The sequence below is a fragment of the Ictidomys tridecemlineatus genome, chromosome 5 (genome assembly GCF_052094955.1).
Source record: "Ictidomys tridecemlineatus isolate mIctTri1 chromosome 5, mIctTri1.hap1, whole genome shotgun sequence".
Classification (NCBI taxonomy): domain Eukaryota; kingdom Metazoa; phylum Chordata; class Mammalia; order Rodentia; family Sciuridae; genus Ictidomys; species Ictidomys tridecemlineatus.
Window position 1 is genome coordinate 91,421,835 of NC_135481.1, and position 26,147 is coordinate 91,447,981.

The 26,147-nt window shown below is 36.9% G+C and overlaps 1 protein-coding gene across 1 annotated transcript; it reads right to left on the reverse strand.

The window, feature by feature from the left end:
- Positions 1-18,384: 18,384 nt before the first annotated feature.
- Positions 18,385-25,922, reverse strand: LOC120886287 (uncharacterized). Its single transcript, XM_078049055.1, has 3 exons — positions 25,874-25,922; positions 25,272-25,706; positions 18,385-18,719 (listed from the first exon to the last, which is right to left on the reverse strand). The coding sequence occupies exons 1-3, from the start codon at positions 25,920-25,922 to the stop codon at positions 18,385-18,387; spliced, it is 819 nt and encodes a 272-aa protein (XP_077905181.1).
- Positions 25,923-26,147: the final 225 nt, after the last annotated feature.

Consider the following 26,147-nt stretch of genomic DNA (forward strand, 5'->3'; position numbering starts at 1 on the left):
AAGAGCTGTTATTTCAAATAACCACTTTTCTGCACTGGAAACCATTCTTAACAGTTCCATTATAGAAATCTGAGATTTTGCAATTCAAGGAGTATTTCATATTGCATAGTTCTTCTCCTTGTACAGCCAGACACCTCCCATACCAGTTTCTCATCTTCAATTTTTAAATAATTTGCTTGTAATCCTGAAAAATCCTTTCAAAATAGAATATGTTTTCTTTATTATCTTGAAAATACACAAGATTTCTTTCTTTTTTAAATTATATTTTATTGGTTCTTCTTAGTTATATGTGACAGTAGAATTCATTTTGATAAAATTATACAAGTATAGGATATATCATATTCTAATTTAGGACCCCATTCTTGGTGGGATTCACTTAGGTCTTTCAGAATGGTCTTAAATCTGGCTTAACAAGCATGGTTCCACATCAAAGCCCAGGCAACATTTTTAAACAAGGCCAGCACTAGAGGACCTTGAAAGGTTTCCTTCCATTTTGTACAAACTACATGCCTGTGTCCAAACAGCACTTACTTGGGTCATGCAGGAGGGGTGGAGCTGCGTTTAGCTCCTAGACTCTAATATAAGTCCATGTGTCTGTTCATCTGTCTAATTTCTATCATTCTCTTTTCTTGAATAAAACCTGATATCTAAGTATTGGCCTTTGAAAGCTGTGGATCTGTTCTCTCTCTCCTTCTGCATTTCCATCCTTGATTATCCAGCCAGAACTATCAGAGGGATATTGAAGTCAGAAATTCAGTTGAGCCAACAGACAAACACACACACCTCATGTTCCACCTTTATCCCACAAACTGCTTCATTCCTTTATAGGAGGTATTGGCTGGAAACCAGCAAAACTTCAGGTCCTTCTATACTCATGAGCCATGTAATCAATATCCACCAAAATGGCACCATCAGACACTTCCCATTCTACCAAATGGATGGGAAGCAGCATGCTATAGGAAGATGCTGATAGTGAAATCCTTTTCTTCTACAGAATGTTATACCTGGCAAAAAGAGCAATACTCATTTCTCAGTAAATGTGAAAACCAAAGGAAGAATGACAGCAGCCAAAGATGGCAACCACTATGGCATTGGAAATGTTTAAAAATGAAAGATAAAGATTTAAAAATAAGATGTGACCCAGAAAAAGAGTTGTTGTAAAAAGTATCCTCATTGGTATGATTTGAGACAACAACAACAAAAAAATTGGCCTAATAGATCCAATGTGATAGCAGACCTAAGAACCATATCAGTGCAGGCAAAATGACAAGAATTCATTTTGCATCAATCTTATCCTATAAAAGCTTCTATGTCTAATGGCATCTAAAGGAGAAGTCAAAATACTTCAGGTGCCTGAAGGATGCTATTATGGCAAATAAAAAGGAAAACTACTGATTTAGCAGTTTGGGTTACTATTTCTTTATGTATTTTTTCTCATCTTTAACTTTTCCCCTTCTCTTCTATGATCCCCATTATACTTACATCTGTATATTTTATAATGTCTCACAGATCTCTTTGACTTTCTTCATTTTTCTTTTTTTCCTCTACTCCACAAACTGGATAAATTCAATTGATTTATCTTCAAGTTTAAGAATTTTTCCTCTTGTGTGCTCAACTATGCTGTTGAATCCCTCCAGTAAAATTTTTTAGAGATCAGTTTCTCAGGATAGCCATTTTTCTCTCCCAGTGACATTCTGGGATATGTAGAATGTCGGCAAGTTCTTTGCATTAGTGCTTGCAGGAGCCACCTCACAGGTCAAAGAAGTCAAGGACTATTCATTGATACCAAGGGCTTTGTCTACACCATAGCACTCTGAATAAGTGCAACCTCATCTGATATTAAGGTCCATTAAGTTCCTGACAGCATCAGAAATCCACAATGAATGTGTGTGGCTGTTTAAAGACTATCTTTGAGCCAGTGTTGGGAAGATTGTTTTCTTGGTTGTTGTAAACTTTATGTGGTGTTTGGTTGGAGTAGACTGGTTATTGTTTTAAATTTTTCTCTCTGCTTTTTCATGAACCTTTTGCTCGAGAGAACATATTTGTCTTGGGGATTATTTTCTGCACCCACTGTCAATTTCAGGTTACTGGTTTCTGCAGGATTCAGGTGGGTTATATAAATAAAAGAAGATTTGGGGAACTCACCATGTTTTAATTCCTCAAGTCCAAGTTCCTCAGCATGTCTGCCTGCTTCCCTCCATCTTTTGAGGTTTTCTTATGCCTTATTTTTACATAGTGTCCAGGACTTTAGCTATATATAGGAAGGAATACAAGAAAGCATGTGTACTGCAACTTTCTGAAAGTGGAAGGCAGGATGCTTGCTTCTTTCACTCACCTAAAACCTCAGGACACCTTGATTGGGACAGCATTCTTCTAGCAACATGGTCACAAAATTGGATTTTGGTTCAGCCATCTGGATTCTTTTTGTTGATATGGTCCTCAGTCATGAGAATAACTATTGTTTATTTGAGTTCACTTCTCTACAAATTCCTGTATAGTGTCAGGAGAGGGCCAGATGGTGACTATTATGTAAGTGTCATGAAAATGCCCTTATGTATCTTGCTCTTTTTCTTTCTAAACAAAAGGTTTGGGTATGAATAAAAAAAATTACAAAAAATGACAAAAAGTTATACTGATTTTGTGCTGTTGGAGGAAAGCGATAATTCTGTCACCTGAAAAGAGAAAGCAAGCCCTAACCTCTTTGAGATGGTGAGCTTAATATTTTCTTTGCTACAACAAGCACCGTGACCTAGCATAATAACAACATGTCTGCTTGAGGGAAGCAGTAGCTGTAGCTGGCAATGTGACCTACTCCTGGTTTGTTATACCTTCCATAGTCCATGAAAATAGTAAACTCAAGTGAAGATGGCTTCTCCTGTGCTGTTCTGCTACATCAATGGCATCCCAGCCTGAATTAGATTTCCCATATAGTACACCACATGAATCAGGACAATTGTTTTTCTATCTGTCTAATATAAATGTTTATTTTTTCATCGTGTCTCACTAGTCCTGGATTAGACATGGATGCCCACAGAGGTTGCAAGCATCCAGTAACACTACTCTGACATTAAAGTGATGTAATGCCAACTTCAATAAAGTTTAAAAATGAATCCTGGACAGATTGACCTTTCCCTTCAGGTTTTATGCTTATCTCTGGGAAAAGGGGACTATAGAATATTTCTGATGATGGCTGATTTGGGGTCTCTTCTTGGTAATTAAACCAAAGATCAATACATCATTCCAAATTCCCTTGCATTGGTCATAATGGATAACACTATATTCTAGATTCCTCTACTCTGGAGTCATGATTATGGTTAATACCATAGATCAATTTCATCCTGATGCTTAGAGTTCTGCTGAAATAGCTTTAATTAAAAACAGACAAATTGAATGCATTCAGTCTCAGCTTCTGTCAGATTAATTGGAATGACTAATGAAGTGGCATACTTATGGAAAAAAAATCCCTAAACTCTAACACAGTATAGGACCAGGAATGGATATTGTTGAACAATAGTCCACGATGAGTCCCTTGTACTGCTATATGCCTTATTGAATGTACCAATAATGTTAGATTATAATCAGTCTTCCTTGATAATTTCTCTGAGCTAAGCTTGCAGCAAGCAACATCTAGAGTTGGGAAGGTAGCTACCTTTGAAACAAAGAGCAAACACGCTTACTGTGTTTTATTGAAGCAGGAAATTCTGCAAGCTCAGAACTCCTCAGCTGTGTCACAATACCACTGCATGCATATATAGGTCTTTACTCAATATATACCCTCTTTGGAACATAAGAAAAATGACAACTGAAGCAAATATACTAGCACTTATGCTGTTTGCTCTGCTCTTAATAATAAAGTCCTTTATCTCTGACCCAGGAGTCTTGTGTCTTTACTAGTGATATCAATGAAACAACAACTTGGCTTTAAAAAGGGTGAAATGCAGGACCTACAACCCCTCTCTCTACTAAACCAAAATTTTGAATTACTTTGAGAAGCATAAGTTTCCCAAAACAGGACTGAAATGAACCATTTTTGAAGGATCTCATATATGGCCTCTTATGGGAATTAAGCATCACTTCTAATAAAATACATGAGCAATTTTCTGACATAATTTAATGAAATAAAGACTCCTATGAAATTATTGCTTCACACTCAGATGACTATTAATTTGTGAGGAGCAGACTAGCTACCACATACATAGTAAAATTAGGATAATTATTAACCAGTCCATTGATCACAGCAATAATCTTTTACCATATCCTTTTATAATCTAATCTCCTACAAAATGTCTACCAAGGCTAATTATTTGAACTTGTTTCCTGAGGAGTCTTTTAGCTTGTAGTAATATGAAATAAAACTTTGACAGGTGCTCATAATTATTTGACTTGAGAAGTTTCTTTTACATCTACCCACATTTCTAGTTAGTCTTTTGATTTCTTTTTGACACTTTCCCATTGGGTTACTAGCCTCAGAGTTGACTCAGTCCTTCTAATTACATCTGATAATGTGAGCTCAGTTGGGAGAGGAAAGGCTGAAACCCTGAGCAGATCTGATTATTTAACAAAGCCTTCAGGCACAGGAAGGCCTGGATCTGAGTCTGGGGGAAAGTGCTGGAGAGAACTGTGTCACATCATGGGATGAACCAGAAATCATGCACTAAGTTGGAGTTTCTAGGGTGGGAACGAGGGGCAGGGAAATGGGAGGAAGAAAGGAGAGCCAAGCAACATCATTCATTCATCTGCTCTTCATTCCTTCAGTAGGTATTTCTGTACTGGCTATATGGGCCACTCAAGAGTCTAGACACTAATTAAGGGTGTGAATTAAACAATTACCTTTGACTTCATAATACTCATATTCTAATTAGAAGGATAAACATTAAACACATTGACAAATCAATAACAGAATTGTATGTTATAATTCTTACCATAAAGAAGAATGTAACTTGAGTGCTCTGATAGCATAGGGGAGGACTATAGATGGCTAATTTAATGAAGAAGAGCAGCAGAAGTCAGCAGGCTTCTCCATAGTAGAGATGTCTGAACAGAGACCTACAGGATTTAAAGGAGTCAGGCTGGCCATGATTTGGGGGAATAGCATTTCACATGGAAAGACTAAGACTGAATATGGGAAAAGGCATGGTGAGTTCTGCAAATTGAAGGGAGAACTGTATTATTGCTACACAAAAAGCCAGGAAAGAGAAGGTAAGAGCTGAAACTGAAAGGTCAGGCAAGATCCAAAATATGTGGAGTCTCATATATCACAGACTGAAGTTTGCATTTCATCCTAGGAGCAATATAAAGCCACTGAGGCACTTGGGGAAAGTAGAGGTAGGTTGAGGTTCACACTTTAAAAAGTCACTTTTGAAACTTATAAGATCAGTGCTTTTCCAAGTTTTGAGTGGCAGAAACTCCTGGGGGATCTTGTTAGCATGCAGACTTCAGTTCCATAGATCTGGGGGAGCCAGATGTTGCTCTTCCTCACTCAGAGGAGCAAAGCCATGTGCAGTAGATGCCTTGAGAGAAAGAGGGGATAGTGAGAAGGTAACTTGGACCAAAACAATGCTTTTCAAACTTTCTTAAAACAAACTTTACTGTATTGAAGAAAAATTATTGTGTTTGATGGATTCTGATGTTTTCTAATCTTATTTTTAACCACAAAATGTATAATTTCACAGGTTAATAGGAAAGAAAATTAAAATACTGTGAAAATGTTTACTTAACAAAATGACTACTTTAAAATAATGTCCATAACTTTTAAAGTATTGGAAAATATTCATAATCTTCGGCTACTTTTGAAATCATAGTTTGGTAAAAAAATATCTTCATGAAATTAGGCATTCAGTGTAATGTGCTTTACCTTATTCAAATGACTCTATTTCCATTAAACTATAATTTGAGAATGTTCATTTTTATGATATCATCTACAATATGGATAATTAAAGAGTATCATGTATTTTTTAAATAATGTATTTTAAAAGATACATTCATATAAGAGAACAATGCAATCATTTAAAATTATGCCCTCAACAGATTTACTGGCATGGAAATATCTAAATACAACGTGGAGAGAGAGCTATGTAATAGGACCCTCTTACAAAAAAATACAATTATATGTGTACACACAAAAATGTTTAAATGATAATTATTATCATTTGTAGATTATGCAATTTTGAGAGTTTTCTATTTTTATCTGAATGCTTATATCTTCTAATTTATGCAAAATAACATGTATAATTAAATAATAATAAAATTTTATTTAGTTTAAACTAATGACCCACGATTCCCTTCAAACTCTGGATGTTACATTACATCTTTGGTGAAAGAAGCAATTTCCAAGGGGTCATAAAGCCTAGTTTCTACTCCCAGCTTCCATTTCCGTAAGTCACGCTTTGAGTAAGCAAAGTCATGATTGTGGATACCAATTCTTTTATGAATTAAAAGAAATTCATGGGGTAGGTCAGTGTTTCCTAACGTGATTGATATTGGGAATGAGCTTTTTCATTGTGATACATATGTTATATTTTAATATAATTAGGAAATTTATATATTTTAATATATAATTAGGAAAAAAATATATAATCAATACATCAGATATATGATTTTACAAACAGTATAAATTAAAACAAGGATAATTTGATTAAGTTATTTTTTAAAGTCTACTTAATACTAAATTAAATAAATAATGGTATAGGTAGTATACAGAGGGAGAAATATTATGGAGATTATGAACAAATGTATAAAGTGCTGGTAAGGGAGGCAGCTTGATGAAAACTTACTTCACGAACTCAACTGACTTATTTCAGGAACTCAGTTGAGCCACGTTGGGTCTACCCTCCTATGAAAGGACAGCGAAGTAGACACTGTGTGTCAACAGGGCTAGGTGTGACATAATCTGCAATGAGGAATGAGACAATAACCAAAGGAAAGTGAAAACAGAATAAACTCAGGTTCATCACAGAAGGCTGATGGAGTATTATCCTTCATGCTTTGGAGATGGAGATTATAAGGATAATCCTCTCTAGGAATAAAACTGGCCACTCATCCCAAGTCCAGGCCTGTTTCTCAAGGCCCAGTTGAAGGGGTTGTAGCACAGGTGCAAGTGCTTGAGGCCCACAGTGATGCAAAGCATAGAAGGAGGTGGCTGAATCTCCAACGTGAGAGGCTGGGATATTCAAAACATTATGTCTTATTTTTCCCAATAGTTCTTTAAAGTCTTTGTCTGCCTGATCTTTGTGGCTGGACTGAATTAAAGTCAAAGATTAAAGTCCTTTCCCAGGATACTATTGGAACCAATGGAAGTTGAGAACCATTCTCTCTTGAGAATTGCAATTGAGTGACAGGTGTACTCTCCTGAACACTCAGGAATGGAGGGCTCTGCTCCAACATATGCAGGCTGCTCACCCCTGTTTAAACAAAGAACCCACACAGAGGAGATTCATTAATGACTGGCTACTTTTTGAAGTCATGCTTACTTTTCAAAGTCTCCACAAATGAGCATGGTACCTCTAACCCACTCTTCTATGACTTTCAGACTTATGAAGCTGATTAGTATGATCTACTCTTTTTATTGATTTCTTCAAAGTCACCAACTGAACAGCATAGCTGCCAAGAGAAAATCACAAGTGCAACTCCTAAGAGCCCCTCCATTTTTCTGTTCATCAGACTGACTAGGGGCACTGGTCAGGGTCTGAGAGCCCTTCAACACCAGCAATCCAAATAGCAACACTGACATGGAGGGACTCTGAGAGCCTCCCTAGCCAACCAGATACTAGATCACTTCTATGTTCCAGAAACCCTGATCTCTGAAGAGGTAACCCCGAAAGGACCAGGTGCAGATGTGCTAGAGAGCTAAACTATGGTTTGCTCCCTAGGTTGTTCTCTTTTGTTTTTTTCTTCTATAATTTATTTATTTCTTCATTTTAGGTGGACATGATATCTTTATATCATGCATACTAGGGGAGCGCACTACCACTTGAGCCACATCCCCAACCTTCTTCTATAATTTTTGAGCAGTTACCATTCATGAAAAGCAAACCTCTTCCTGAAGGAAAGCCCAGGAAACATTTTTCCTTTCTTTTCCTTTGTTTTTTCCCTTTCCTTTCCAATGCAAGAATCTGATAAGTGAGCTTCCAGATATGAATCTTGTTTTAGGCACTGTAGCACAGTGTAATGATGATATGAATCAGCCTAACTCCATAAAACTTATGTGGATCCACCTTAGAATTTACCTTAAATTACACCAAAAGAAAGAAATTATGTCCTATGCATAAAACCTATGAGGTAAACAAGAAAGATATTTCAGTCAGTTGTAAAGGATAAGGCCACAGTGAAGTGAAGTGTGACTCTCAGCCATAAATGTGGTAAAAGGAAAGTGGATACCAGGAGAGTCAGAAGTTAATCCATACTTAATTTTTCTTGTTATTTTTTTTCTTAAATTACCTTTATTTAATTATCTCATTTATGTCCATGAATAGCCAATTTTAGTTGAATATTATTTTATAATAACAATTTAATAATTTAATTAAATGCATAAATTCAGTCCTTAATACCATGTGGTGAGGTATATGTTATTAAAGATGATGAAGTGTAGGTGCTCTAGGTCTGAATAATTCAGTCCATGGTCACATCATTTAGTAAGTGACAGATACTCCACTTTAGTGCCTATGCCCTTCACTCACCATATGAAACCTGCCAGTCATTAACATAAGCAAAGTCAGTGCCTGTGTTGAAACGTGATATTCCTCAGAGGAAACTGAACACAATGACAAATCCAGAGTCAAATCTTGTGGGAGAAACTCTTTTGGTGTCTGTATTTAACTGTTTTATTCATTTGGCTGTACTCCTTATGCCTACAAAAACATCTGTCATTTGTTGTATTTAATAAATAATTATATAATGGTTAAATTCAATGTGTGTCTGTCCTTCAAAATCTAACAATATTTTCTACTTCCTTCATAAAGCTTCCTCTGGTCTTTTTTTTTTTATGTCACAGTGATATCTTGAGAATACTTTTAAAAATTGGCACTGGAGCTGGGTGTGTTGGCACATGCCTGTAATCCCAGCAGCTTGGGAGGCTGAGGCAGGAGGATCATGAGTTCAAACCCAGCCCCAACAACATAGTGAGGCCTTAAGCAACTCAGTGAAACCCTGTCTCTAAATGAAATACAAAATAGGGCTGAGGATGTGGCTCAGTGATCGAGTGCTCCTGAGTTCAACTCCAAGTGCCTCCCCCCAAAAAAAACTCTACAAAACTTGGGCTGAGAATGTGGCTCTGCAGTAGAATGCTTGCCTAACATGCATGAGGCCCTGGGTTCAATCCCTAGCACCACCAAAAGCAACTTATTTGTTCCATGTACTTGGAATTTTACCTGTTGCTTAAATTCTTATGCATTTTTATCTTGTTCCTCAATTTACAAGTTTCTTGTGATAATTTAATTCAGGGTAAAACAGTATTTTATTCTGCTTATCAGTAGGGTCAAAGGTCCCAGTGTAGAACATTGTGCATATAAAGACTTCATAATTTGAGTATGCATTTTTTTCTTGTTAATGATTAGCCAACAGGAAGATAATTCTTTGCTCCTAGAATACAAGCAATTTCTCTTTTTTATAATATAAGTTTTCATGATAGTCGTTACTAATGCTTATTGAGCACTAATTTGAGTCAGAGTTCCACTGTATAAATTCATTTAATCCCTACAACAACTTAGAGTGAGAGAAGTTAGCAAGTTGGCCAAAGTTACACAAAGAGAGGCATTCAAGGTGATATTCAAACACAAGCAAGTTGGCTACTAAGTCCTTGCTCTTAGCCACTCACCTTAAGCTTCTTATTTTTGCTTCAGAATCAACAATCCACATGGTAAATGGTGTTGCTCCCTAAATGTGAATTAATATCCCTGACTCAGAGCACAGCACTATTTGGTTTCAAGGACATCATCAGAATGAGCATACTGAAAGAAGGTGCATACCAAACACTCTTTTTTGCCCTTATTAACATCCAAGAAAGGATAGAATAAAGTTTGGGGGAGAGAATGCCAAAGGAATACTGCTAAGAACCCTACTCAGTTTTGATTATTTGAATGAGTGACTTCTGTCAGTTGACACATTAATTTACTTGTATGATAAGAAGATTTTTTTCATAAGTCCTCCTCTATAAATAATTACTAGGAAATAAAAGAACTTGGGGTGGTATTTGGGGAATGATGTAATAATGAATTTAGATTTGTACCTAAAAGAAATGTTTTAGAAAAGATTTAAAATTTTAATACATTAACTGAGGGAAAACTGAATCAGAGAATAATTTTCAGCAAATTTAAAAAAATTAAATTTGATCCTTTTGCTATTATGAAAGTATTTCGCTGAGCCTTTTAGGGTAGCTAGCAGGCTCTCAGAGCCTTCACGGATCCCTCAGTGAGATTCAGTAAGCACAATGGAAACATCCAGAGTTCCGAGGGCTACCATCTCATCACACAGAAGCTGAGTTCCTGCTGCTCATGCAGGTGTAAGGCATAAGGGTCTGGAGATACCTAAGTCTTCTTTTCAGAAAAAGCAGGAATGTATTCTCTGGTCTCTAGTATTGGGTGCACACCTCTGGTGATGATTCAGGTACTGATTTACTAAACAAGCAGAAGCAGGATGTCACCCCAAAAGAAGCTGAGTTCTGTAAATTTGCAAGTGCCACTTTGTTATGAGGCACTCCATACTGGTGAGCAGGAGGACAAAGTGGAATTACCTTTTTGGGTAATTTTCTTGGATAATGTACTTCTTTTCATTCCTGTACTTGAATCCATTCTTACTTTCTTGAAGTTTTTTTTTACATGTACATTTATATTTTAATGAGTTATAAATAACTTATGCAGGTATTCTAGTAGGAAATCTGAGCTTTAATTTTTTCACTCTACTTATTTGGAGGGTGAGTTAGGACAGGAAAAGTATCTAATGGCTAAACATACCTAGATTTACTTTTAGCTAGATTTACTTTACTTTTAGCTCCAGAATTCAATTTTAAAATATTGGCATTTGAGTAAAATCCAGACTGATCATAATGAACAGTCCAGGTCCTGGCTTTATTTATTTAAGGGGTAACACTTTACTAAGCTTTGGAAATGAACTATTTAATGCCTGAGTATATATCCTGCCTATCTCTCTCAGTCAATATCTGCCTTCCTCATAAATACTTGTCTGCTCTAATTCTTACACTATATTTAAATTTCTCCAAATATCCCATAAAGGAACTTCACAGCTGATTTGTTCAAACCAGTGTTCACAATTGCATGGAGGCATTCTGTTCCTGAGTGTCTTTTCTGAGACACTGACAGTGAAAGCACCTGGCACAGTCACTCTGCTGTCTTAACAGTGTCCCGGACTGCCAGCGTCCTGAGGGCAGAGCAGTCTGAGCAGAATGTCCTCCAGAGGAGCAGTGGTGGAAAGCAGCAGAAGAGTTGGTGCAGCTCTGAAGAGGCGTCTGGAACTGCAGCAGTGCTAAATTGGCAAAGCAGCTCAGCTGAGGACCAAGTATCTGTCCAGGGAAAGGAAATTGATCAGAAATCGATATCAGCCACATTAACACTTTCCCCTTCCACTTAGTCGCATTCTATTAGGTAGCTGGGTCCCTCCCAGACTGAGCTGCTTTGTCCTTTTGAACCCAAACTGTCATCTACTTCAGTAGCAGCAACACAGCATGACAGCATTACCCCTGGGAACAGCCAAATGCAGCAGCTAACCTTCTGAGCAGAGTGAGGATATATTAGCTAGGTTCAAGCTTAAACCCAATCATGTCTGAGAGGAATACCACATCGCTTGTGAACTGGTATTTAACATGAAATATAATGTCCCTGCTCCTCTACCTCACAAGCCTCCTCAACAGATCTCCAGGTGCAGGTTTGTGTGCTGGCAGCAAGTGCCTGGGGAGCACGGTGCGCCCACCACACAGATGTAGGAGGTGGTGTCGCTGAGCTGAGAGGCTGCAATGTGCAGGGAGCTGTGCTTGGCAGTTGAATTCAGAATTACTGTGTACCTTCCATTTGATATTTTGCTCTCACTGTAATTCATGATTGCCAGAGTAAAAGGCCTTCTCCCCAAGTCCTGTTTGTACCACCTCAGGTTGTTAAAGGGGCTCACTGCATAATTGCATTGAAGAGTGCAGTTCTCTCCCTGCAGGACGGTTAGGGACAGAGGACTCTGTTCCACCTGGGTTCTTCCACTCGACCCTATTCAGAAAGCAACATGAGATTCAAGAGATCCATCCCCAGTTTTAATGCTTTCTGATCTGCCTCCCTTCTTTACTTTCCATGTGAATCCCAGGCGAACTAGAAGATGACCCCATTCTCTTCCCTCCTCCTACCCCAATGAAGGGCACCTTTACCCCAAGTCCTATGTAAACCTGGCTGAAACTCCCCACTGACTTACAACAAAAATAAAGCCACAAAATCACCAAAAGTATCCCCAGACTCTTCTCCATTCTTATTCAGCAGCAGCAGCCTCTAAAACTGACTCATCTACTCAACATCTTCTCTTCTTTGCAACATTAATCAAAGGGATTCTGGGGAAATATGCCCCACCAATCAGAGATCAGACCAACTACGCACTTGCTCCCACAGACAGAGCAAGTGCAAACACTGCCATCCTGGGGTCAGAGATGGAGCACTCAATACCTCAGACTAAGCTTAGCTTTTTCCAGGTTTCTTTTTACTATTTGTGAAGGGATATATAATATAAGCCCTGGCATGTCTATATAAACACAGCAGATTAGTTATTAAGACATATATTTGAGGATTTCAGTCCTCAATTCTGGCTTTCTACGATATTGGATAGGAGAGTTAAACTTTAACTTTTTCATCTGAAAATAGGTATGGTAACAACAAAATATTTTTGAAAGATTTTAAAAAGATGATGCAGTAAAGAGCTGATGGAAGTAGCTAGCATGAACTTAGCCTTCAAGTTCTATGTAGGCTCCCGTAGAACGAGAAGTTTTCTCTTTTTAATTCTCTACTACATCTTCAGTTTCTAGAGCGAAGTCAATAGAGAAATAGGTAGGTACATCATAAATTTTTACTGGAATGAATGAATGAACGGTAATTTTTGCTTTGGTAGTGATGGTAGTATTTTTATCATTCGCTAGTAATTCAGCAATTACTCTTTATTTGTTCTAATTAGTTATACATGATGGTAGAATGCATTTTGACATATCATACATAAATGGAGTATAATTCTCATTCTTCTGGTTGTACATGATGTACAGTTACACAGGTCTTACAGCCATATAGGGTAATATAGGGTGATAATTCGCATATAGGGTAATAATGTCTGATTCATTCTACTATCCTTCCTATCCCATACCCCCTCCCCTCCCTTCACTCCCCTCTGTTTAATCCAAAGTACCTCTATTCTTCCCTAGCACCCCTGTTATTGTGAATAGGCTCACACATATCAGAGAAAATATTTGGCCTTTGGTTCTTTGAGACTTGCTTATTTTGCTTAGCATGATGTTCTCTAGTTCCATTCATTTACCATCAAATGCTATAATTTCATTCTTCTATAAGGCTGAGTAATATTCCATTTTTTGTGTATGGAATATTGTGTATATATACCAATTTCTTTATCCATTTATCTTCAACAATTTTTTAAGGGTGAATATATGCTGAGGATATATTATTATAAGGTTTGGTAATATGTTGGAGGAATGTTGAAGGTTTAAAATTTCTCTCTTATTATATATTCTATTTTCTCAGTGAATAGGAAGCCAATGAAAAGGAGATAATATGGGGATTATGGGAAGTTTGAGATGTAATGCACAGAGAGATTGAAAGATATATATATATATATATATCCATTCTTATTCAGCAGCAGCAGCCTCTAAAACTGACTTGTCTACTCAACATCTTCTTTCTAATCTACTTCCCTTCTTTACTCTCCACATGAATTCTAGGAAAAAAATATATATTTGAAAAAATAAAAAAAACTCATGTGTTAATCTCATATAAGACAAATTAGATTTTTATTAAAACATTATTGGAGGTGTGCAATGATTGATTTTTTGTTTCCACTTGGCTAGGCCACAGTGCCCAGATGTTTGTTCTAATGCTAGTGAAGAGGTCAATGTGATGGCATTTTTAAAGAAGATTAACACTTAAATCAATATAATGTGAGCAAATCAGATTACTCTCCATAATGTGGGTGGACCCCATCCATCAGTTGAAAACCTTAAGAGAAAAATACTGAATTCCACTAAGGAAAAAGAAATTCTGCCTCCAGACTACTTCAAACTTGAGCTGAAAATCAACTTTTACCTTGGTGTTCAGTCTAATAGCCTGTCTATAGAAATTGAACTTGCCAGTCCCCAAAATTGCATGAACTAATTCCTCAAAGTAAATCTACATTGTAGATAAATACAGAAAGAAACAGATGAAATATTGAAAGACATACATATATAGATAGATATAGATCTAATAGTTTTAAATTAATATGAAGCTAAATATTATAGATTGTTTATCACTTTTACATACTTTTGTGAGTATTTGTTATACTTCAAAATAAAATAATTGTTAAAATTATTTTAAAATTCATGACCATATTGTAAGCCACCAAAACAATTGATCCCTCAGAGATGCTGCCTTGGTTTGAATGTGTCCTATGAAGTTCAGGTGTTGGAAACTTAATGCCAATGTAACAGTGGTCTCTAATATTTGTCATTAGAACTTTACCCTCACAAATGGAATAATGTCATTAAAATGCAAAACTACAACACAGGAGAAAATTAGATGATCATGCACGCAATGACTTATTACACACAACACAGCAAGATTCATGAAAGAAATCATTGATAAGCTATATTTCCTGAAAATCAGAAACTTCTGCTCTGTGGAAGACAATGCCAAAGAAAACAAGAGGACAAGCCATTATCTGGGGAAAATATTGTTAAAGAAACATCTGATTAAGGACTGCAATCCAAAACACACAAAGAAGCTTTAGTAGTCAAACATAGAATAACAAAAAATTCATTAATAAATGGTCAAAGGACTTAACAGGTACTTCATTATAAAAAAATAAAATGACAAACATAAAAAAATGCTCCACTTCATATTCCACTAGGAAAATGCAAAGTAATAATAGCAGTGCTGTACACCTAGTAGAATGGCCAAAATGTAGAACATGGCAATAACAAATGCTGGTGAGAATGCAGAGAAACAGGAGATTGCATTTATGCTGGTGGGAATGTAAAATGGTGTGGCCTTTTTGGGAGAGAGTTCAGCATCTTCTTATATGCTATTTCCAAATGACCCATCAATCATGCTTCTACACACACACACACACACACACAAAAAAAAAAAAAAAACCCAAAGCAAAAAACATACAAACAAGCAAACATAAAACAACAACAGAGTAGTTGAAAACATGTCCACACCAAAACCTTCACAGAGATGTTTATAACAACCTTATTCATAACTGACAAAATTTGGGAGCAAATGATATACCTGCCTACAGATGAATGGATACTAAACTGTGCTATGTTCAGAAAATGGAATATTATTTAGTGCTTGGACAAATGAGCTCTCACACTATGAAAGACATTGAGAAAAGTTCAATGCACCTTACTAAGTGAATGAAGTTGATGCAGAAAGGCAACATACTTTATGATTTCAATTAAATGACAGTCTAGAAAAGGCGAATTATAAAAACCATAGGCCAGTGGTTGCCAGTGTTTGGGCTGGCAATGGAATGAATAGGCAGATCACAGGATGTTTAGAGCAGTGTGGGAGGTCAACCTTACAGGTGACTAAGTTACACTCCCCAGCTGGGAGCTGAGGCGCTCATTCACAGAAATGGGTGTGTCTTGCCACAGCCCCATGGGTGAAGCTATGCTCACCTGTTCCTTTGTAATATAACCCCTTGCTCTGTTTACGATAGAATCTTCCATATAAGTGCCTTGGGTGTGTCCCCTCCTCTTACTGTGCACTTGGGTGTGGCCTACCCAGGTATCAGTCAACCTGCTGACAGTGGACATCATGAAGATAGACTCAGCCCCCTGACACCTGACCCCTTGCCTCATTTGAATAGCTTCTCCTCAATAAAAGGGGTCAGCACATGCTCTCTCTCTCTCTCTCTCTTTCTGTGGACTCATAAGGTCAGAGGAGCTGTCACAGCAACCCCAAAGAAAAAGGTATTTGTGTCTCTTGTGTGGTTATTTCGTGCAGCCTAGTTAGCCCAGTTTAACTAGAGTGACCCCTGAGCCTTTTAGTGGCTAGAACAGAAATCTGGCGGAGCAGTGAAAGTATTCTGACACTACAGTGGTAAATACATGGCATTAAACATTTGTCCATATGATACAAAACACCAAAGGTGATGCCTGCTGTAAACCTTTGACTTTATGTGACTATGATGTGTGAATAAAGTTCATGCATTGCAGTCAGTCTACCCTCTGGTGGAGGATGCTGGTAAGAGTAAGCCTGGAGGGAGCAGTGGCTAGGGTATGTATGTGAGAAATCTCTGGATGCACTTCTCAATTTTCCTGTAAATTAAAACTACTCTAAAATAATTTAGTCTTTAGAAATCAGAGTGCAGAGTTGCTAATATGTGATGGCTGCAACAAAGGAAGATATGAAAATAAAGACAATAATATTTAAATGGGCAGATATATGAATGGATAATATACAGAGAAAAATAAAAATGAGTTAAATATGTTAAAATAAACTACATCTGATTTATAATTAAATGAATTACAGATGGATATGAAAGCTGAATTATTAAGCAAAAATTAAAAACCTTGATAATACAGAAGGTTTGGGGGAAACAGGTATTCTTCCCATTCACTGATGCTGATGGTGTAGGTTTGTGAAACTTACCCAGAGGACAATTTTGTGAACCATAGAATCTTATAGACTACTATGAATATGTCCCTTTTCTTGAATAATAGTTTAATTTCCTACATTGAGTAATTTACTATGATTTTTTCTATTTTAATTTTTTTGATTCTTATAATTTTAAGGTTCATTCATCAAATACGTTTTCAGTTTTCTTTCAATTTTCATCTGGTTTGGGGAAGTGATTATTGTTTATTATAGAGGTGGTGACAGAGACCGTGGATGGATTGAAACATAGACATTTTCTCACTAGGTCTTCCTCTTTTCATCCTCTATTTTAAATACTTTCAAAACACACACACACACACACACACACACACACACACACACACACACACAGCACCAGTTTCCCCAGTGATTTGAGGATATTGTTGCATTTGATTTTGAATCTTTCCCACCACAGTTCATACACACATGTGATGCTCCTTGGTAGCTCCTTTCCCTAGTTCCAGGTTTCATCTTCATTGGTCTGCCATGAAAGCATTCATTCTTCCATATACTTCTCAGCCCCTAAAATTTTGTTGACATAGCTTGTCATCTTCTTTTCTATACTCTGAGTTTGTGCCTTTTCAATTTCTTGTGGCATTTCACAAGGATACAGGATAAAAATATCTGCTTAGCTTTTTATTTTCACTGAAACTTAACTCATTTGAGCCTTTGTTAGAAAGAAAACCAATCCATGTAACTAGCCAGAGCTGCTCATCATTTGGACATGGGACAGATCTTCAATTATGCCTTACTCCCTCCCTGTCTTTTAAACATCAGCCTGTGTCTACCAACTGATTTATCAAAACAGAAACCCTTCCTATATATGATGCAAATCCCTTTCCCCTCTTTGCATTGCTATTGCATGTGAAATTCTGTTCTTCGTCTTTCGTTTCTTTCTCCATTAAGAAGCTTAGAGCTGGGCACAGTGGTGCACACTTGTAATCCCAGCTACCCAAGAGACTGGGGCAGGAAGAACCCAAGTTGGATGCCATCCTGGGAAACTTAGCAAGATCCTGTCTCAAAAAGTAAAAAGGGCTGGGAGTGTAGCTCTGTGGTAGAGACTATTTGGGCCCAATCCTTAGTATCACAACATAATTAATTAATTAATTAATTAATCTTGGAAGAACCCTGGGTATTTGGGGTTGTAGCCCTCCCAGTACATCTCTTTCCATACTCTGTTAGGGAAATATTATGAAGATGCCACTTTCTCTGGCATATTTGGTTCTCTAACAATAGAACATGTCACAACAATGTCTACCAAGAGGAGGTGGAACAAAATGTGGAATTTTGTCTGCAAGGACAAGTGAGAAGATCACTTCATTGTTTATGTAGTTTACTTTGAAACTACTTTGGCTCTGATGAAGAGCTGTCTTTCATTAATGAAGAGTGGATTGGGGGATGCCCACTTCTTCTTCTTCTTCTTACGGAATATGTGTATGATTTTTCATTAGCCAGAGAAACTGAGGGAAACCCACCGTAGATGTGCAGAAACCAGAATGAATACCAGAGGCAGACACTCAGCAGCCAGGCCCCTGGTTGCTGCTCAGAGTTTGTGCTCAGCTCCCCCTGCAGTTTCTGCCACTGTGTCACTTAGAGCACAGTAGTACACAGCCGAGTCTGACCCTTGGACACAGTCTTTCTTCAAGTGAAAGGAGGTGGCTTCTTTATTGTACATGGCCTGAAAACCTCTGTTTCTGCCCTTCTCGTTGGCCTTTGAGACTCTGAAGAGGAGCTGTAGACCTTCTCCAGGGTATTGAAAATACCAGAACAGAGAAGGGTACCCTGTGGCTGTATAAGTACAGTTTATAGTCAGGAAAGACCCTTCTGACATGGTCATTTTATCTTCTATCTGGGTCACTGAGTCTCCATGGGTTCCTCCTGGGGGAAAAAAGAAATCTGGATTACCCTGAAATCAAACTCTTAGGTAAACTTATGATTAAAGATTTTGTTGACATCATATAAAAAGCAGTTACAACTTTAAAAGGCATTTTACTTACCCAGAAGGAGTATCACAGTCACTATGCATTGAGAAGCATTCATCTTGAGTGTCACAGAAATAATGTTCTTGATTCTGAACGTGAAGAAGATTGACCTCACAATGAAATGAAAAGTCAAAACCCACAATTCACCCAGGAAGTGAGCTAGTGCGAGGGAGCTGCACCCCCTGGTGGGCAGGGACTGAAATGGGAAGAATGATTTCCTAAACTTTCAGAAGTCAGAACTATGGCTTCATCTCTGACCTTTACAAAGCACACATCAGTCTTCACATGGCCCTTGTAAATCTAAGCGACAGCTCTCATAACCTCTAAGGGACTTTTTGTTCTTAAAACTACCTGATTTTTGGAAAATCACAACAATAAATAAAATATACAACTTGATATGATTATTACTTAATAAGATCAAAAATTTATAAAGATTTTTTTATTTTTTAGCAAGTCAGGGAAGAAAGTATTTAGAAACATTAAAGCAGCTGAAAATTCAGGGAATTGTCTATTTCTGTCCTGGTTATAACTCATTAATCTTAGAGAATGAGCTGTGGAACTGTGGCGTGGGGCAGGAGCAGGAGGTGGGCATGAGCCTCTCTTGGCCTCATCACTCATTAAATGTGTACTTTGGGCAAATCACTAATTGTTTTATATCAAAAAACTATTTTTCAAGATAGTAGTTATGATATTACCTTTTCTATTATTTGATACTTTAAAAATTTCAAATTTACAATGAGTATATAGTAAATAGTAAAGCAAGTAAAAAAAAGACTCTACTTGAACTGAAATTCTTTAATAGAGCATCCCAGGAGGCCTCTATAGTTGAAAAAATCAATTGCCTTGGTCATTTTAATACAGGTCATTATACTGCTATGTAACTATTAAGAGCCAAGCTACACCCACTGAAATTTCATCAAGGGTTTTGGGATAAAATCATAGGAAGTAATAAGAATTCCAGTTGTTATTGAGGGATTCTATGTTTTTCAGCACTGTGTTCCACATGTAGAGGAGTGAAAAAGACATTTACTAAGTAAAACAATTCAAATTTGTTAAGTGAAACAAAAATAATGAAGGGGTGGCATTTGGTTGAGAAATCACAACATGAAAGGCTGCATTTCCTCTTTTTCCAAAATAATATCAGTTTTAGGGATGTTTTCTCCTTAATAAGAAATTTTCAGCATAGAAGCCACACTATCTAACCAATATTCAAATACTTCTGAATTTCAGAATCATTGAAAAATGTGAACCATAGGTAGAATAAATTCCATAATTTAAGTAATTGAATTGCTAGAGAATAATTGGAGATCAATGTCTACTGCCCCCATTATTTCACAGAAAGCAAGCTTAGGTGGCCAGCTGTGTAAATAAGGTGGGTACTAATGCTGGATTGTAACAGAGGTCAAGACTGAAGGTTCTTGAGAATCTCCATCTTTCAACAGAGATGGAGGCCTAGCCCAGTCTGTGTTCTGCAGTTCACTCTCCACAGAGTTGAATAGAGGAGCTCATGAGTCCAGAGTAAAAATGTGAATAGTTTGTTATTTTTCCAAATGAATTTCATAATTCCTTTTTCTATTTCTATAAGAAATGATGATGGGATTGTAATGGGAATCACATTGACTCTGTACAGCACTTTGGCTAATATGGCTATATTAATTTTGCCTATCCAAGAGCATGGGAGATCTTTCCATCTTCTGTGGTCTTCTTCAATTTCTTTTTTTAGTCCCTAGGTTTTCTAGTGTTTTGAACATTAAAGGGTTCTGTATTTTGTCAAATGCTTTCTCTGCATCAATTGATATAATCATATGATGCTTATCTTTAAGTCTATTGATGTCATGAATTATATTTAGTGTTATTTATCTTTAGTGTTCTGTAGTTTTCATTGTAGAGGACTTTCACTTCTTTTGTTAAGTTGATTTCCAACTATATTTTTGAGGCTATTGTAAGAGGTATAATATTCCTAATTTCTCTTTCAGAGGATTCATCACTGATTTATAGAAATCATTTGATTTATGGGTATTGATTTTATATCCTGCTAGTTTGTCAGCAAATAATGATAGTGTGAGTTCTTCTTTTCCTATCTGTATCCCTTTAATTTCTTTCATCTAATTGCTCTGGCTAGCATTTCAAAGATTATGCTGAATAGAAGTGGTGAAAGAGAGCATCTCTGTCTTGCTCCAGTTTTTACAGAGAAGGCTTTGAATTTTTCTTCATTTAGAATGGCATTGACCTTGGGTTTGGCATAGATAACTTTTACAATGTTGAGGTATGTTCCTCTTGTCCCTGTTTTTCTAGTGTTTTGAACATGAAAAGATTCTGTATTTTGTCAAATGCTTTCTCTGCATCAATTGATATAATCATATGATACTTATCTTTAAGTATATTTATGTGATTAATTATATTTATTGATTTCTGTATGTTGAACAAAACTTGCATCCCTGGAATAAAACCCACTTGATCCTCCAGAATAGCCAAAGCAATCCTTAGCAAGAAGAGTGAAGCAGAAGTCATCACAATACCAGACCTTAAATTATACTATAAAGCTATAGTAACAAAAACAGCATGATATTGGCACCAAAATAGATTGCAGACCAATGGTACAGAATAGAAGACTACAGAGACAACCCACATAAATACAGTTATTGTATACTAGACAAAGGCACCAAAAACATATTGGAGAAAAGAGCTTCTTCAACAAATGGTGCTGGGAGAACTGGAAATCCCATATGCAGCAAAATGAAAATAAACCCCTGTCTGTCACCATGCACAAAACTTAACTCAAAGTGGATCAAGGACCTAGGAATTAGACCAGAGACCCTGTGCCTAATCAAGGAAAAAGTAGGCCCAAATATTTATCTCTTTCAGATTGCGCCCTGACTTCCTTAACAAGACTCCTAAAGTACAAGAAATAAAATCAAGAATTAATAAATGGGTTGGACTCAAACTAAAAAGCTCAGCAAAAGAAACAATCAATGAAGTGAAGAGAGATTCTATAGAATGGAACAAAATTTTTGCCACATGCATGTCAGATAGAGCATTAATCTCCAGGACATATAAAGAACTCAAAAAACTTAACATAAAAAACAAATAAACAACCCAATGAATAAATGGGATAAGAAGCTGAACAGCCACTTCTTAGAAGAAGATATCCATCTGATCAACAAACATGAAAAAATGTTCAACATATCTAGTAATTAGAGAAATGCAAATCAAAACTACTCTAAGATTTCATGCCACACCAGTCAGAATGGCAGTTATCAAGAATAGAGACAATAATAACTGTTGGCGAGGATGTGGGGGGAAAATACACTCAAACATTGTTGGTGGGACTGAAAATTGGTGTAACCACTCTGGAATGCAGTTTGGAGTTTCCTTAGAAAACTTGGAATGGAACTACCATTTGATCCAGCCATCCCACTCATCCATCTATACCCAAAGGACTTAAAATCAGCATGCAATAGTAATGCAGCCACATCAATTCATAGCAGTTCAATTCACAATAGCTAAACTATGGAAGCAACCTAGATACCCTTTAATAGATGAGTGGATAAAGAAACTGTGATATATATACACAATGGAATATTACTCACCATTAAAAGAGAGCAAAATTATGAACTTTTCAGGTAAATGAATGGAGTTGTAGAATATCATGCTAAGCAAAGTAAGCCAATCCCCCCAAACCAAAGGCCGAATGTTCTCTCTGATAAGCAGATGCTGATTCATAATGGGGTGAAGGGAATGGGAAAAAAGGAGAAATTCTGATTGGGCAAAGGAGAGGTAAATGTAGGGAGAGGTCATGGGGGAAGAAAGATGGTGGAATGAGATGGAAATCATTATCCTAGGTACATGTATGACTGCACATATTGTGCAATGCTATATTTTGTACAATCAAAGAAATGAAAAGTTGTACTGCAATTGTGTACAATGAATCAAATATATTATTCTGTCTTATATATTAATTAAAATAAATAAATAAATAAAATAAGATAATATTAATAGTTTGTCTGCCACTTAAGACTTAAGTAAGAATTTCAGGCCCAGTTATTCTTTGAATTCATATTCTTTCTCTCTCTCTCTCTTTTATCTTTCAAATCATGTCAAAACTGGATGCAGAACTATACCAGAAAGGAATTCTAAAAAATAAGCTACACATTTCTATTCTGATATATGGGGGAAATGAAAAATAGGTTGGAATGATGCTGAGTTATAAAAAAAAAACAGCATAGAGCTTCAGTTTTTCAGAGTGAAGAGTTCAAGAGGTGAATGTACTTAATACCACTGAACTGTAGAATGATTCAGGTAGTCAACTTCATATTGTGTCTTTTACCATAATTTAAAATAGTTTTTTTTAAAGTGTATGATATTTTTTTTGCTTTCTAAGTTCAACATAAGAGGATTTTATAATATGAAGAAATTTGTTGACCAGCCCCTACCATTATCATTTTAGGGCATGAGAAAGTGGAGTAGAGGTGGAAGAACGGAACCACAGAGAAAGAGGATGTGGGGTTGTGGAATATGGATAGAGCACAGAGGGCTTGGGGTGTGCTTTCAGAGGAAAGGTGAAAAGAAGGACAAGAGCAGAGGAAAGAGATTTTATGTTCTATCCCCTCACGATGCCCCTCTAAGAGCCTGTAATTACTAGTCATTTTAAGAATAAAGTTGGTAGAGGGCAGGCAAACTTAGAGTATAGAAATTGAGCTCCTTCAAGCTAGAGGTTTTAATAAGGCCATTAATCGAATGAACTCTTAGCTCAAAATTAGTCATAGTAGGCACTCAATGAAATTTTTTCAATAAATGGACATATAAATAAATAAAATTTCTAAAACTCAAGCTGCTTTCTATTAATATATTGCCTCTTTTTAAATCTAAATATTCACATTTCTATTTAAGAGTACTTTTTTTTTGTATTATGCTATCTTTTTAGATTCAGAGTAAGAATAATATAGGTCCCAAAACTAAAATTTACTTGTCAATGTGGTATGAATGAATTGCAGTTTTAAAAGTTAGAACCCCTTCGCTATTTAACCCAGGTGATTTTTTTTTTACTTCTAGGAATTGAACCCAGGGGCACTTAACCACTGAGACACATCCCCAGCCCCCCTCCCCTTTTGTTTCATCAGAGACACGGTCTCACTGAGTTGCTTTGGGCCTCACTATGTTGGTGAGGCTGGTTTTGAACTCTTGATCCTCCTGCCTCAGCCACCGAAACTTCTGGGATTACAGGAATATAGTATTGCACCTGACCCAATGTAGTTTTTGAAATAGTTTTTTTTTTGTATTTGGAATACCATGAAAATGAAAGCATAAGAGAAAATTGAATTGAGGTGCACACAGAAGAATGTGTAGGAATAGAGTTACAGAAATTCAAATGAAGATAAAAATACAAAACTTCAAAATATAATTGAAGTCCTTTATGAACTAAGACAAAATAGTCTTTTCCTGAATAGTACAATAATAAATTAGTTGATATTTCATATGTTAATATGAAATATTCCCATTAAATGTAATTTCAACATTTTTATTTTAAGCACTTGTTTTCATTTGTTTTAATAGAGGGTTATTCAATATTGAAAAATAAGATAAATTTTTAGCATTCATATTTTAAAAAAACCTTGTAATAATTATCAAAAATTCCTTAGAAAAGAGTACCACTGAGGAATAATTTACCTTAACATCTAATAAAATTTACTATAAATCAATTTCTAAGATTCACATAAAAAGATTAATGAAATTAAATAAAGCATATGGAAAATAGAGAAAAGAGGAGATCCACATAATGAAAAAATGATTACTTGAGGAAAAAGGATGACTACTTACTTATATACAAAGAGGCTTGTGTCTCTGTGAGGGAGTTCTTCCACATCTATGCAAGAACCACTATTATCAACCGTCCTGTGGACATGACAGTGAGGGGCAAAGAAACCTTCAGTGTGGAAATTGAGTTCTTTATGTTTGAGGTACATGAGGACAGAACAAATCTAAATTCAGCATTTTTCATATAGTAACGCTTTTAGAAATTACCTGTGAGCACATTTAATTCACAGCACCCAAATCTAAATCTAAATAATCAAATAGTAAAACAAGATGGTCATTTTGAAAAGGAAACATACAGAGAGATTCCAAGTCCTTCTTTATTTAAAACAATGCCTGTATCATCATTTTTAACCAATAAATACCTGTTAGAAGGATTGGCCTGAATATCTAAAAATTCATACAAATTTTACTAATTTTTCACTCATATGCTTTTCAACTGCCTTAGCCAATTTTCTGGCATTCTATCAGATATCCAAATGGCAAGTAACTTGTTGCGACTGTTCATCAAAAAAAAATTCTGGATCAACTTTTAATACAAAGATTCAGGAATATGGCTGGCTTTGATTAGTGAGAACTCTGATGTGGTCTATGAACCTAGAGAGGGGTTCCTCAGAGTGAGTGTTTTCCCTCCAACCCCAGACATGAGCTGACACAGCCCTGCCACTTCCTGTCTGGGGTGGTAATTTTCTGGCTTGGTTCCTACAGCAGGTGGGTATCTCAGGCAGACCCTTGGGTTTTTGTATGACTGCTTCCAACAGTTCTCTCACTGTGGCTCTCAGAGCACAGAAATACATGGCTGAGTCCCCCAGCTGTGAGGCTGAGATGACAAGCTGGATGTATTTGCTTGCCTTCTGGAAATTCACTGAGTAACGGTCTTTTGCGGCATTCTTCTGGCTGTAAGAGTTCTGAAGGATGAGGAAGACCATCTCCCCACTGCTGGGCTGCTTGTACCAGAGGAGATCGTAATTTGCAAAACTGGTGTCATAGGAGCAGAGCAGGCTCACATCCTCCTTCTCCTGCACCAACATGGCTGGCTGGGCCTGAGTCACCTTCTGGGCAAAACTGGATCCTGAAGGGAAAAGGACAGAATCAGAAAGTTTAGGGATAAGTGGTGGGGAACAAAAAAGTTCATTTTTGCTCCCTGCTATCCCTCCATCCCAAAGTCCCTGTAAGACTACCCTATCCCCCAGTCCCTAGGTCACAGCTGAGGCCCCTTCCCGCAAGGACCATCCCTACTCAGCCACATGGACGCCATGACCAGCTTCAGTAGTCTGGGCAGCACCATGATGGTGTGCTTTTTCTGGATGCAAAGTATCTTTTTCTTCTTTGACTTCAGGGCTCTGCACTGGGAGGGGAGCCTGACAGGGTGAGGGAGGAACTACTGGGCTATGAGCTGCTGCACCACCAGAACAGGAAACAGAGGCTTCCTTTTATAGCAAGTTGACATGTGTCATGTCAAACTTGTGTATCCTGGCTGATAGTCCCTCCAACCCAGACCCACTTCTGAATT